General features: G+C 37.7%; 1 protein-coding gene across 2 annotated transcripts in view; it reads right to left on the bottom strand.

Annotated features, from left to right (window-relative positions):
- pdgfc (platelet derived growth factor c) overlaps positions 1-15,036 on the bottom strand; it is a 45,749-nt gene that overhangs the window by 8,994 nt on the left and 21,719 nt on the right. For both annotated transcript variants that reach the window (XM_008421062.2, XM_008421061.2), the window contains 2 exons: positions 3,726-3,918; positions 57-237 (listed from right to left, as the gene is read on the bottom strand). In XM_008421062.2, coding sequence (XP_008419284.1) covers positions 57-237; positions 3,726-3,918 — 374 coding nt within the window. The remainder of the gene's footprint in view (positions 1-56; positions 238-3,725; positions 3,919-15,036) is intronic.

Genomic DNA, 15,036 nt, shown 5'->3' with positions numbered 1-15,036 from the left:
GTTTAGGTATCCACAATGATCATTCCTCAACTCCTGTTAGGTGGTATTTTACCTACCACAGGAAGTAGAGAGTAGTGGAGGCAGAATCCCGGCTCAGAGGGAAAGTATTCATCTGATGTGAAGCGAACAATAACTTGGCTGCCTGTGGATTTTTGACTTGTTGGTACAGATTGTGACCCACACCAACGACCCAGGATTGTCTTCTCAGTGGGATCCTCTATTTCCACAAAGTCATACCTAGGAGAGTGGGGCAGAAAATTGTAGAAAGTCATAATACTGTTCTTGTCAATACCCAATAAGTTCAGGAAATGTAACAAATCAGTTCCATCAAAGTTCCAGAAATGTTCCAGGAAAGTTCTAGAAAAGTTCTGGAAATAGACTGGCGTGTTCTGAAAAGTAACATTTTAAGTTCTGTGGCAGCACATATGAAGTTAAAACTGTCTAGAAATGTTCAGGAAGGTTCCAGGAAAGTACATGGTAAGTTTTAAAGTACCTAATAAAGTCCCCAAAAATATCATTATTTTTATTTTGGATAAATTTCAACAAAGTTGCAGAAAGTATCTGGTAACTTTGAGAAAGGCTCTGTAAAATATCCTCCAGGCTCCTGGAAAGCATTGACTCTTTTGCTATTTTTGGGTAGCATCAATAAAAAAGACTTTTGCCAAACGATGGCATTCAAAAATTCTAGAGCAACCCAGGAAAGCATGATTTCCTGGGTTGCTCTGCAAAACTTTGTCACCTTGTTTTTTTACAGAGATTTCTCTCCACTGACCAACCTGTAAAACCCATAAATCCATTAAACATTATAAAGTGCAGAAGCTCTTAGCCCCAGTCGAGTTTCTTTTGTTGTGTTAGTGCTAACACTGAGTGTCTCCAGTTCTTGTAAACTGCAGTTCAGGAGTTCAGCATTTTATTATTTATACGCGTGTGGAGGTTGCACTGCCTCCACTTCAGCCGCTTCTGACTCCTAATCACTTTGCCATTTGCATCAACAGAGACGCTAACCTCTCATTTGCTGCTGCCAATTTGGATATTTAGATTTCAGGGACATTGTTTATTTTTCCAGCAGGTTGACGCCTCAGTTCAAAATGAATTTTTACCAGGCAGCTTGTTCTGACATGAGCAAAGCGTTAACTGAGTTTTCTCTGAAGTTGAATGTTTTAATTCCCACTTTTTTAGTTGGGGATTTGCATAAACTGCAAGCTGTTGTCTGAACAAACAAAACTGTCAGAAAAAGTCATGTTGCAAATGATCCTTTGTAAAAATACATACATTTTCACTCCATCTGAAATCCTTCAATTTATACCATTTTCTGTTTTCTACATTGTGAGATGCTCCTGAAGGAAAGCTTTTTTCTAAAACTTGCCACTCTGACAAATCCACGGTTCTGACAGATGGCTTATCAATTATGCAGAATTGCCTGATCATTACACATCGCCATGTGTTCAGACTCACCATGTCAAACAGTGATTCCTCAAATTAACCAGTGCACTGACAAACTGTATATACCAAACTCCATAAACTATTGAGAACTGAAAAGTCTTTTAAATTGAAATTTGAAATGAAACTATGCTTTATGCACACAGCAGTGTGCAGTAAACTGTACTTAATATTCAAAAAGCTTTCTCCTACACTGTTTTCACCTTGTCAATTATTAATAGACAAAATATCCGCCACGGCAATGACGCATATTAGCAGAACAAACACATTTTTTTTAGTCCTCTCTTTTCAGACTGAAGACAGAGGGCACAAATGCATTTCTGAAAACAGTCGTGTCTGGGAGCTGCCAAGCACGACTCTGCTGCCATGCCAACCAGCAGCGAGAGCAATCCCTCTTCAATATGCCTCTCCTCCAGTGGATTTGGTAAGAATGCTTTTCATCTCGCCACAGACAAACAGAATAGCAGATGAGCATCTCAACTATACAGCCCCTCTCTCACATCTTAACTCAGAGATCTTGCTCCAGGCTTGCAACCAGAGCTGAACACGTCTCCCACTGCTTGTTTGCTTTAGCCCCTGTCATTGCTGTGGATCACTGCATAGGACACGGCACCCTTGTTTATTTGAATCACAGAGCGGTGACACGGAGGTAAATGCCTGGCATCAATAGCTTTGTGTTAGTTTTTTTTTTTTTTTCACTGACAGTCATGTTAGGAATGTCTGAGGGGAAAAAAATTGTGAATGAATTTTTAAACACAGATATAAAAGAAGAAACGGCCAGGATGATATGTTTATGAGTATGTATGAGTGTGGGGTAGAAATGAAAAGTGTTTAAGGGGAAAAAATGTAAAAAAAGGAAGAAAAAGAACGTTATACATGTTTGTAAATGTACATCCATTCCATCTGCCAACGCTGCCAGGAGTCTGCATCCTGAGATCTGTCAGAAACCTGTTGGGTTGAGGGGGATGAAGGTGAAAACTGCTCCAGCTGATAGTGAGGTGCTGACTTCCCTGGACCTGGAAAAGGATCCTGTTATTGTCTCTTACGATGGTCTCCAAAATCTATGACATGTTCAGGCTGGTAAAGAAGGGACAGCACAAAAGCTGTTAGTCTGCAGTCTGAATCATGGAGCAACTTTCACTCTCAGGGTTTTGACGGCTGATGTCTTGTGTAAACAGAGACTCAGAAATACACAGGTGTGTGGATATAGAGCTGTGTGGGTTCCTTCAGTCAGCAGCAAATAAACACATAAAAATGCAAAGTGACGTTGAGCTAAAGTCTGAGTCCACAGTGAAAACACACAGCACAGTTTTAACAAGATTCTGGATCAAGACCAGAACCGGAACAAAAAAACATCTCCTCTAATCGGCTATATTTTGAGGACATGCTTTTTTAAAGCGTCATAGTATTTGTTTCACATTGGTGAATTGCTTTATTACAGGACCTGACAACTTTTAAGGCTCTGGGGGAAGCAGTAGTTCCATTTATCATCCATTAGAGGGCTCTCCAGGTATTTCAACGGCGCTCTCATCCTCCTGTCTTCTCCACCTCTCCCTAACTGGTCTCCACTTCTCCAACCAGTGATTCACAGACATCCTGGCGCTGAGTATTATGCACACCAAATAAAATCGATCATTAGGAATTAGGAAGTCCATTTAAACTGAATGACAACAGAGGTGAAGCCCACCAATAACTGAAAGTCAATAAAACGGATGATTTATTGTGGTATGTTGTTGTGTATTTGTGTTTATATGTTTCCATTCAGAGGGCGGGGCGTGTCATTGAATCTATTTAGTACGCAGCTGAAACTATCGACCTCATCATGTGAAATATGATGGTCTGATCAACGTCATCGTGGTGTTTTGGGCAAAACAAATCACTCTGCTGTGGGAGTTTTCGATGTTCAAGGCCCGATGCGGCAGGCCAAAGGCAATTTCACAAATGGCCACACACCGACTTTAAATCTTTAAAGATGGACAACAATCCAGATGGGACATGCTTCTCTTTTTTCCACCAACCAACATGCATCTGACATGCCTCTGCGGAAAGCCTCTATGTGATGGTCGCTGACCAACAGATGTGCAATGTTGTCTTTTATGTTAAGCATGGCAACATTTATTAATGTGCTTTTCTTAAAAAGTGATGGTAAAGATTAAAGTTTGAACTCAGAAGCAACATCATTGGATGGATTAACCCTAACCCTAACCCTAACCCTACTCTGATGTAAAGTTCAGGGACCCTTTTAAATATCACAGCATGCAGATAAGATGTCTTTATTGTCTTACTTGCATATTCCATCTTCAGGATCCTCCAGACCAAAGTTCTCATCAAATGTGAGCTGGATCCTCCTGTTGTCGGCCGCCACCAGCCTCCAGACCAGCATGGTATCCCTGGGATACGTGTGTGGGAAGTCTGGGCTGTGGATCATTCCCTCTCCAGACACAGTTAAGACTTTTTCCTGAACGGACTCCTGAACTCCTGAAATGGAAAGCAAATATTTGACTTATGTTGGGTTTTAACAGAATCTGGTTTGACTGACAGGTCAGATCATTTAACAGGAACCTCTGCTACCATCATGCATGCTGCCTGTAAAGTATTCACATCCCTTAAACCTTTATGAAGACAAACCTCAGTGTATTTTAGGACTATAAGTGACAGAGCAAATACAATCTACCAAGTGTGAGATCCATACCTGAGTAAATGTGCAAGCAGTACTTTTCTTTTCTGATTGTTTGCTTTAAAAAGCAACTTATTTTCATTTATTTCTATTTTATGCCTCACCTGCTATTGATTGTGACTCCCTAAATAATGTATTTTTTAATTAGCATATTTGATTCTAACTCAAACAGGTTCATACGTTTCTCAACCCAGAACGTTAACTAAAATATGTGTTTCTCATATTAAACTATGCGAGCACAGACACCATGAAATTATTGGTGGCTTACAGGTATGTTTTTCTTTAGACAGACATTATTAGCAAATTTCTTGGCTACTTAGTAAATTAAATGTAGCATAGTCTGCTACATTTAATTTACATATACTTTATCTGCTGTGGGCTTTTAATCACTCAGTCTGTCAGGGATTCAGACAGATGAAAGGATGTTTCCATCTGAAACAACTGCACTAAAAAAATGATTATAGATTTGTCCAAAAACTCTGGTGAAATTAATATGAACAACAATAATTGATCAAGTTCTAATAATAATGTCATTAAAGTTATCATATGAGAAAAATCTGGTCAGTAAAGCAATGTTAAATTTTCCTTTGAATAACTTTATTTAGATTTTCTACTGCTGTAAAAATCTACATCCCTCAAACAATTTAGCTTAAAAAAAGCCAATTTTCTCACTGATTTCTGCTTTTATTAACAAGTTGTTTACTTGCTTCATGTATGACAGGTCCCTGTTAAGATGAATGTGTTGTGTGTCTCTAATGAGCGCTCTGTATTCGCCCAGGAGTCTAATACATGTGATGATCAGGAGAACCAGGAGGAGGTTAATGGGCTCAAGCGAGGGGACTTTGCTCCTGGACATTTGACACATAATAAATGGATGACTAACCTTTTCCCCTGTGCTCACGATGCATATTGACACCAGGCTGTCTTTAATTTAATATGAACTTGATGTTGTTACTTGTAAGAGAATAAAAAACACATTCAGGTTAAGCTTTCCAAACATTTTATATGCAGCACCATTTTGTTGGATAATTCAAAGCACAATAGAAATTTAAACGTTTTTAGTTTTCCTAACAATTTACGCTTTTAGTTTAAACAACTTGAAACAGTTATGAGAAAAATGAAAACTTAAACTTCATCAGGAAAACAGATCAAGTGTGATTGCTATTATTTGTAGATCCATCAAGAAAATATGACAGTAATGTCTGAGTTTGTATTAAAAGATCTTTTTGTTTTGTTCAGTTGAGCTCTTGTCTGTGTTGTTCTAGTCCTAATCTAAAGTAGAAAGATCAGTCATTCACTGATTAAACAGTCCTCCTAAAGAGACCAACTCTAGAGCCTCTCTCTGCATCACATCTTCTCCCAGATGGCAAAGGCACAGAGAATAAGAAATGTTCAATCAAATGTCATCAATATAAATGGACAAACACTGAACATACAGCGAATTAAATATATGTTTCTCTGATCATTCATTTTCTATTAGCCTCTCTACAGGCCTTTCATCACCTTACATATTCTTTTAGTCATAAGAGAAAAAGAGGATTCTTCTGAAACATATCTGTTATCACCCCGTTTCTCATCTTGCTCCTTATGTTAACAAATCTAAGAAAGTGTCTAAGAGGGTCTTGATGCAATGAAATGAAATACATTTTGTGGAACATCAAGTCCAGTCATGTTTCTGACAAGTTTCTGATCCACCTTGATTCTGGGATGAATGGTGTATGGCATGAAGCAGGCTTCTTACTTTTTTAATACATTTTGATCTGGAGGTGAAAGTTCAAAGCCTTAAGAGTCTAATAATGTCTCCAGTTGGTTAAAAAATATTAGTGCAAATGAAACGTGGGTCAGTTTGAGCTGCTCTGGATATTCAGCATGCCGAGGCGAGCGACTCCAAGACAGGTGGTCTTTATGCAATATGATCAGATTAGTTGGCATTTGCATTGATTTTGTAAGAGTAGTTTAGGACATATGGCATCAAGACTTTGCAACTGGTTGAGATTTTTCACACTCAGGGATAACCTGATCACCAGAAGCTGAAAGTCCAATCCAACCTATAGAATACACATTCTATAAACTCTCACAAATGATCAAATAGTCTTTAGTTCAATTAACCACACATTATGGTACAGTGGGTTAGTTGGGTCTTCTCCAAGCATTAACATGACAACGTGAGTATTGGTGTGATGTGAGAAAATGTCTCACAGACGTCTAAGACATTCTGTAACCTGCAGATGATCCAGTAAAGCTTCAGCAGGTGAAAAATAAATTACAGAAATCCAATATTGAAGAAACCAGTGCATAGATAACAATTTCAATCTTGTATTGTCAGATATTACGTAGTTCAGCAATTTTTCACAACTGATAAAAACTTATGACCAGATAAATTTAAACCAGTCAAAATGTCCTCCTAATGGAAGATTTAGCAAAAGAAGCTGAAGGACCAAGAGTTACATTATGTTTTTCTGGAGCATTAAGAAGAATTTCAGATTTGTCTTCATTTAGTTGGGAAAAAAGAACCATCCAACATTTTACACAGTCTAAAAATGTGTGTTTTGATGCCTACATGAGTTGTACACTTGAACATCATCTCCACAGCAGCATATGAGAAGATTACTGGTGAGACACTGCGGTCACTCAGGCGGTCTCTGTGAATCAGTAAACAGACTTTGTAGAGAATCATGATGGTTTTGAAACTGTAACTGTTTAACAACTTGACTTGGTATGCCTCAAAAATAAAAACTAAAAGATAAACTAATGCTTTGTCAAGTCAGCAACATTCAAAGCTCTGAAACTGAAGCGTTGCAGCATTCTGTGGACAATATCTTAATTTATGAAGAAATCCCCAAAGACCTGCATTAACCTGTTACAGTCGGTAAAGAAGAAATCAACATTCAGTGAAGGGATTATAGAGATATGGGTAATTAAAAGTAAATATGAAGTATTTTTTATATTATTTCAGGCTTTATTTTAAGAGTAAAACAAATATTCTTATAACTAAATTTCATACAGTGACTTTGACTGAAATGATGAAGCTCTTTTTGATCCCCACTTGGAATTTCTCCTGACATTTTCTAAAAAAAAAAAAAAAAGTGGGATAGCTGAGGCATGAAGAAAATGATTCCTGCAAAATGAACCAATTCTTCTTTATTGAAAGTATATCTTTGATGTTTTCATTTGGGTTTGGTGATGATCCAGGAGGGAACAGGCTGAATGTGCCAGATGCAAAGAAAAACAAAGCCCGGGCATGACTTCTCAATGAACAGGCTCTTTCATAACTGCGTGAGGAGTTTGGCCTGTAGTACAAAAGGTCTCACCAAATACACGCTACCATTTTGTGCAGAAGAACAAGCTTACCTCAAGGCTACAAAATAGATATCCAATAGCTTTATTCTTTTTTATCTCACTTTGTCTTTCAAAAGTGCTGCAATTTTTATATTGTTTAATGTATTTATTGATGCAACGATGTTAAAAGCATTCTGTTACAATATATATTGTTTGATTGTGGTGCATAAACTTTCAACATAAAAAATTTGATGGACAGTTTTTACACGCTTTGCTGGCTAAGGAGAAAAGAAGCCGATAGCTTTCATGTGATTAAAGCTTGGCCCTCCATCACAGTGACATGTTTTTAATTACATCTCCATTACTGTTGGCTCTAGCAAACAATCTCCCCATGAATAATGTGAAAAGTATATGATTCTTTAATGTGTGACTCCAGAGACAGATGGTATGAATAAAAAGGAGGTGGGAATTCCTTGCATCATTCTATCATTCTGAAAACATGCAGGACATTATTCCTTATTTGGCAAAAAGATAAATGCTGACCAGAATGTCTGTTTTATAAGATTCTAAAAGCGCCTTGAAGTGAAACACTGAGGACACCGTCGAAGAGGGAAAAAATGCACTGTGTCTCAATGAATAGACATTCCAGACTGCTTTATGGATGAAACAATGCCTAATCCAAAAGTTCTGTTAGTACGCAGCATAATCCCCACAAGCTTAACACAAATAGTTACACTAGCTTCGTCTTTGGCGTAGGTCACTGAGCACAAATCTCAAGAATATCTTCCAACAGATTTCTCATCTTTTGTTCACCTGCATCAAAGCAGAAAGTTCTTAAAAGTGACCTTCATCCGAGCAGAGCAGCGGAAAACAAACACTGATTAAAGCTGGAGGTTGAAATAAACCTCTGATTTCTTGTAAGCATTAATCATGTCTTTCTTTTCAAGCTGTTCTCACTGATCGCCTCCGTTTGATTTATTCTGTACGTCTGACATGCTACCAGTCAGGAAGGATTCTGGGTGTAACGTTGCCTTGAATATGACCTCACTCCTAGGGTTAACCAGTGTCATCTAATGATCACAGAAGCAGTCCCCTCGAGTGAATTACCTCAAACATGACTTTTCCTTGACCTACTTTCTTCCCCTGTCAGGAAAGTCGAGCCGACTATTGAGGGAGGAAGTGACTCTGAATAAATACGAGCCTATACAGTGCAGCCATTGTGCTTTGTTCACACGTTAGTGGCTGAACCAACCATGCTGTTAAACATTAACCTTTCCCCTGCCAAAACTAAACAGGGATGTGTATGCAGAGAGCCACAGATTGGTGCCCCACAATCACGCATGCTCATGCAGACTCACAGGTCTGACCCAAACACAGTGATTTGCTTTCCTGCATACCTGAACTTTAATAAATGTTCAAATAGCTTTAAGCAAAGATTAACTGATACTGACCTCTTTGTCCAGACAGCTCCTAAACAACTCAAGGGAGAAATAACAACCTTTCCGAGTGGCACTCATTAGACTCAGGAAATTCTGTGTTTCATGCAGTCACTGTGGCTGACAACATTGATTCACAGGTTTATGGTTTATCCAGCACTGAAGAACGCAATAAAGAAAATATTAGAATCCATTTCTGAATGATCGAAATACGAGGATCCACTAATTAGCATTGTTATTATTAGCAAGTCTTTAAAATTGATTTTGCACATTACAAGGTTAATATTTGCCCATCTATACACCATGTTTTCCCACCAGCCTCATGGATCAAACATAAGTGCTTCTGACAGCTATTTCCTGTTCCGTAATTGACAACCAGGTCAGTGTGACACCAAATCCAAATTGCTTTTAATTTCAGCCTCTTACTCCCTCATCAAACTGAATGGGAAACTCTGAGCGGTTTATGGCTGAAAGAGCTTTGCTCAGGTGATGAAACTGTACCTAACAAAGAATTTCCTTCTCTTAAGAGTGTGTATTTGGGCCTTCATTCAAGTGCCCCGCCATCTGCAGCTTATTAAGACCATGCAGTGGATACTGCAGGTGCAGTAAATTCCCAACCATGCTTAGGATATTTATTGCTTTTAGGTTTACAGTAGGTCAGGCAAGGAAGGGAGCTGAAACACACCAGAGGAATTCTATACCATTAAAAAATAATTTGGCTGCATGGGAGCCTTTCAGTTGCTCTTTGATCTGCTGAGCATATGGCGCTGCATGTTTGACCAAAGAAGGAGAGTTTGGGAACACAAATGCTGGGTGATGTTGCCAATGATGGAAAACAAAAGCAAAAGAATGTAATGAATTGTTGTTTGAAGAAGAGGGAGTAAAGCAACAGATCCTCAAGATGCTTCACGTCTGGGGAGAAATTAGACGTCATCAGAACATTAACTGATGATGTTCTTTATATTTCAGTCTAAAACGCTGCACAGATTCTGCTCTGAACGTGATACAAAAATAAAAATATGTATGTTCATTTTCTATATTAAAGAATTGTCTGATTTAGTATAGAGCTCCATCACTGTTATAGAGGTTCAGTAAAGGTTCAACATCCCTTCCTTATGATTTGGTTTAAAGGTATGTCAGTTTTCAATATTAGAAATAGAAAGCAGTGAGAATAAATCTCATCAGAGAGACACTGAAGGTTTACTACGGCTCCCAAGACTCACAAATAAAATAACCCCATAGAGGTGTAACATCTCAGGAAGCAGCAGGCCCTGCACACATTTAGCCATGCAGACATTCCAGTTAGTAACAAAAACTGGAAAACTAGAAGTTCTGTCATTTATTTTTGCGCGACTCTGCCCCATTATCGTTACCATGGAGACAGACTTTGAGATAAACCTGTAATAGTTGGAGCCGATTTAATGTTGGGATACATTTCATGAACATATCCTGACCTCATACTAAACAGGTCAATTGTAGTGACATTTTTCAAAAGATCTAATGTCATGGTTAGTTTTATATTCCCATACAATACCCACTTTAACACTCAACACCACGCTGAAGACATGGCCTTTAGGTATTACTGTGATTACAAAGCCGGCAAAATAAGTATTAAACACATCAGCCTTTTGGTTTAAATGTTTCTAATGTGTCTAATGTGAACACTGACATGAAATGTATACAGCAAGCCAAATAATTAACACACACACACAAAAACAAATTAAGCAAATTAGTCCACAGATGATGTGGGTAAAACAAATTGGATTAGAACAGAGTAAATATTAAATAAATGAAGAAAATTATGTGCAAGGTAGCATAAAAAGTCAAGATGCCATCAGAAATCTAGAACAGCCAAGAACTGTACCAAACAGGTTCTTGTTTGAATCATTTATTTATGACAGTTTTAATAGATGAACTAATCAGAGGAGAGATACCACAGCTGAGGTACTGAGAAAGAACCTAAATATTTAGATTTTTTAAGGCAGATTTTACATTAAAAAATAAAGTTTGTCTTGACAAAAATCATGTAAAAAAAGTGAGCTTATGAAAGTGAGAATGGCTTGATAAAGACAGGAAAAATATACTGAAACTTGAAGTTTTCTTTGGTAGTATTATCCAAAAAAAAAAAAAAAAAAAGATTTCTGAAGGATTCCCCCTAATGTTTAAAATTGTAAATCTAAAAATCTCCCAATACTCCGATCATCTTCAATATGCAACTAAGACCTCTTATGGCATAGTTTTAAAAGTCAACTCTGCCTACGTGATTAAATGAAGCTTTTGTGTTTGTTTCTTACAGTATCATAAAAATGAAACACTTTATTAATCCAAGTTCATCACCTACTCAGAGGTGAAGGAACTGACATCATTCAGCTCATCACAGGATAACTCAGACACACTCACGTGTCTAAATGCCATTTTAGACCTCCAAAGTATTAATCCTTCATTTCCCTGATGCACAACTTTCAGGAAAACCATGTTAGTAACCCTAAACCCACTGGAGGCATGAGACATTGTTGGGGGAGGGGCTGAAAGAGTCATCTGGTCCGAGGTCTCCATGGTCTAACCAAAGGGTCAACTTCAACCATGAGAAGAAGAGAAACATCTGTCAACACCTGCTGCAGAGGTCACATCAGACATCTGTCCATCATATCAGATGACCCAACCTGATACACCCCATGTCCGTAACTCTGTCTGCAGAACAAAAATCAGATTAATGTTCTTCAGAACAATCCATAATGCATGTTTGTGTGCTTACTATATTGTTGAGACAACCATTTTCTGCATCAAGAAGCACATTCACTTTATAAATCTCTAATTTTTTTTTTTTACATAACTCAAAGATCACACAGTTTCTAGATAAGAAAATACTTCAGTTTCCAGTGAACTGAAAATAGCCAATGTTTACAGTCAGGTGGAAAGAGCAAGAAGCCCTCGAGCCATGACGGATACAACTGCAGCAACAACTATGAAACATTTCCGAAATGAAATGTACAAAGTGTTAGTGCAGAGGCGATTACAAATTGCGATAAGGTTTTCCAAAGCCACAGCTGCAGGCTGCTAATGATAGGAAAGACACAGAAGTGTGTGTGCACATGTGATGTGTGAAAAGCTCAGACACCAAAGCTATGCTGAAGTTTCATTTTTTTAACACCCCAGGCTTTGGGTCCATCCTGCACAGAGACAGAAACACACATAAGACCTCTCCTCATATTACAATGCCTCCTCACCCCTCAGTGATTCTCTTTAGTCTCTAATTAGTGCCCACAGTTGTGTTTGGCATCCAGGAAATGTAAGATTAAGTGTCACTCTCAACTGCAGCCGTCTATTTGTGTTGACCCTCTCAAAATGTAAGTCTGAGCGTTTAACTCAGCTTCTAGAGAATATCAGGCAAAAAAATCTGTTTATTTAGTTTATAAAAGTAAAGAAGACAAAATTAGTTTTTCGTAGGGACCACATGCTATTTGCAATAACTACAGAGACTTTCCACGCAAACGACCTACTATATATTGCTGAACTCCGATGTCCTGTGATGAAACCAATCCAATAAGAATAGGCATCTCTGTGACTTGGACAGAAATGGGCAGAATCCGAAACTTAACTGGGCCATTTTTGCTTTCCTGGGCTTACTTTTATTTGCTTTTGGGCAAAGAATGGGAGGTTCCCAGTCCAGCAAAACCCCATCGACTTGTAACATACAGCATCAAAAAGAAAAAGCTGAAGAGAAGGATGCAAATGGTGGTTCACATCATGCATTGCACTGTTTGGTAAGAATCATTTTCTTCTGTTATACAGCTGCCTAGTGCACTGAGCTACAGCCTGCAGCCAGAAAAGTAGATTTAACATAAACTCAAGTCACTCTTTGAGTCAACTCAAAACAGCACATCCACATCATATCTGGAAGATGACCATAGCATCTGATGACATGCTGGAGTAATTTATTTATCACACGGCGTCCCTACATAATGCCCATCCCCATGCAAATAGGGCTAAAGTTGGCATCATTAGTTTTTGCTTTTCCCTGAGAACAAAGCAAAACACCAGAGGAGATCCAAATTAAAATTCAAAAATGTTGACGCAAATACCAACAGCAAATAGAAGGAGGAGGAAAGAAAAGGCTGGAAAACATTTCATCCAGTCAGTTCCAGCCTCCCCTTCTGGCTGGAGTCCATGTGTTGACAGATGAACCACGTCTATTTCAAACTCCTCCTCACAGCTGTGGACGGCAGCTCCAGGCTGCTTTGTAGTCACATCTGTATGCTGGACAGCTGGATATTTGGAGAAAATTACAGTTTGATCTGTGGCAAGCCAGACTGGAGAACATATTCAAACACTGCAATTAGGACTGATCAAAGATCCATTTTTTGCTCTACAAGGATTGGTAGCTGATCACGAAGCAGCAGCTGAATCGCTCCAAGACAGAATCAGTGAAATTAGCCAGAAATGGCTCAGAAGAGTTTGTCACCATTTGTGAGGAATTATCTCTAAATTTACTGCAGACCCCATCTATTTGAAATCACACTATAATTTGTACAATTACTAACATTAGTCTGAATTTGTACTTATGAATTTGCCCCTTTAATTTGCTTAAAGTGATATAAAATCATAAAAAAACTAAAATAGGACAGCAGAACAAAAAATATATAACAGTTCAAGTGATGAATTTGTTGATCATGGTCTTTTTATATGATTGGTACATTTGAAACTCAAATCCTGATCAACAGTTGGCCTCTCATTCCTGATGATGTCAGTTCGGTTTTGCACCATCAGTATTTAACAATCACAGCAGATTTTCCTGTGCTCAGCTAATAAGTCTGGATGACAGCTTGTGTACATTAGTTTGTTGACTAAATCTGAGCCATTTTCTGTCTCAAGGACAGAATGGAAATGTCTTAAGCTTGTTTACATTTCACTGAAAGATGAGTTGTCAAAGTAAAAGACGAAGAAGAAAAGTTAAAGAAAATACAAACTGATACAATTATGAGAGAAAATTTTCACCTAGTACTTTGACCAACATAAAGATCAAATCATCTGATCCGTTTTTGTAACGTCCTGCAAACCCAAACCTGTTGTTCCCTTGAGCAGTCAAACCAAAACCCTGCAAAAATGCAAACTGGTGAAGCCTCCTGGGCCCCCGGGTCAAAACCTCGCTGTGCTAACAATTTAAGTACTAGTCCAGAGCTTTGAGAACAGATACTTGCCAAGGGGCTGGCTGTGCTAAACTAAGCAAGTATAGGCTAGAAGTTCACATGAGTGCCAATTTGAGGATTAGAGAAAGAGGAAAATTGACATTTTTCGGGGGAAGGGATGCTGTCTGCAAGTAAAGCTGTGTCTAAAAGCTGGCAGGTTCATTCCCAGCACTGACAGAATCACAGACTAAAGACTGACTGGTTCAGGCATCGTTTTTATTACAGAAATAGAGGTTATTAATCACAGACTTGCTCTCAAAACTGCTTTAATCCTGGCACTCGTAGCAGAATAGTGATCATTTCTGATCACTTATGAAGGCTTATAAATATTGCACCATACAAGTTTTAATCATAGTTTTGTGTTTTTATCTCTTATCAAACATTTGACATCATAACTTCATTTGAGGTCAAGTTAAAGCTTAAACAGTGTAAAATGCTTAAAATTAGAAAGAAAATATTGATATTTCAAATTATTGCATGATGACTTTAAAACATGCAATTTCCACAAACAATTTAATTATTTATAGTTATTGAATAACTTATGGATCCTGTACAAACTGATGGATTATTAAAAAAAGAGGGAAAAAAAACTCATTTCCAGACATCAAATTACATAAAAATGTACTAAAAATAATAAAATAAAAAGACTTATAGGAAACAGTGTAACTCTGGTTAAATGGACTTTTCTGTGGGAAAAGTTCTAACAAGGTCAAATACAAACTTTTTTAGATTAATATCTAAAATGTTAAATTCAATTCTTCAGGCAATTTCTGTTCGAACTTTTAACTTGAATTATGAATGAATTTGGTTGGCATATAAATTAGTTAGAGGAGGAAATATAATATGATATTCCCCTTATGGTTTCATAAGTATGGAGAGCCATTTCAGCCAAAATTAAATAAATAAATAAATGGGTGAAATAAATAAAAAATGAGTAAAATAAATCAAAAAATGAAGAAAATGAGTGAAATAAATAAATAATTTGTTAAATAAATAATTTAGCTTTTTCATTAACCCA

The sequence above is a fragment of the Poecilia reticulata genome, linkage group LG10 (genome assembly GCF_000633615.1).
Source record: "Poecilia reticulata strain Guanapo linkage group LG10, Guppy_female_1.0+MT, whole genome shotgun sequence".
NCBI lineage: Eukaryota > Metazoa > Chordata > Actinopteri > Cyprinodontiformes > Poeciliidae > Poecilia > Poecilia reticulata.
The sequence above is the reverse complement of the archived record's forward strand: the minus strand, read 5'-3'. Positions and strand labels throughout refer to the sequence as shown.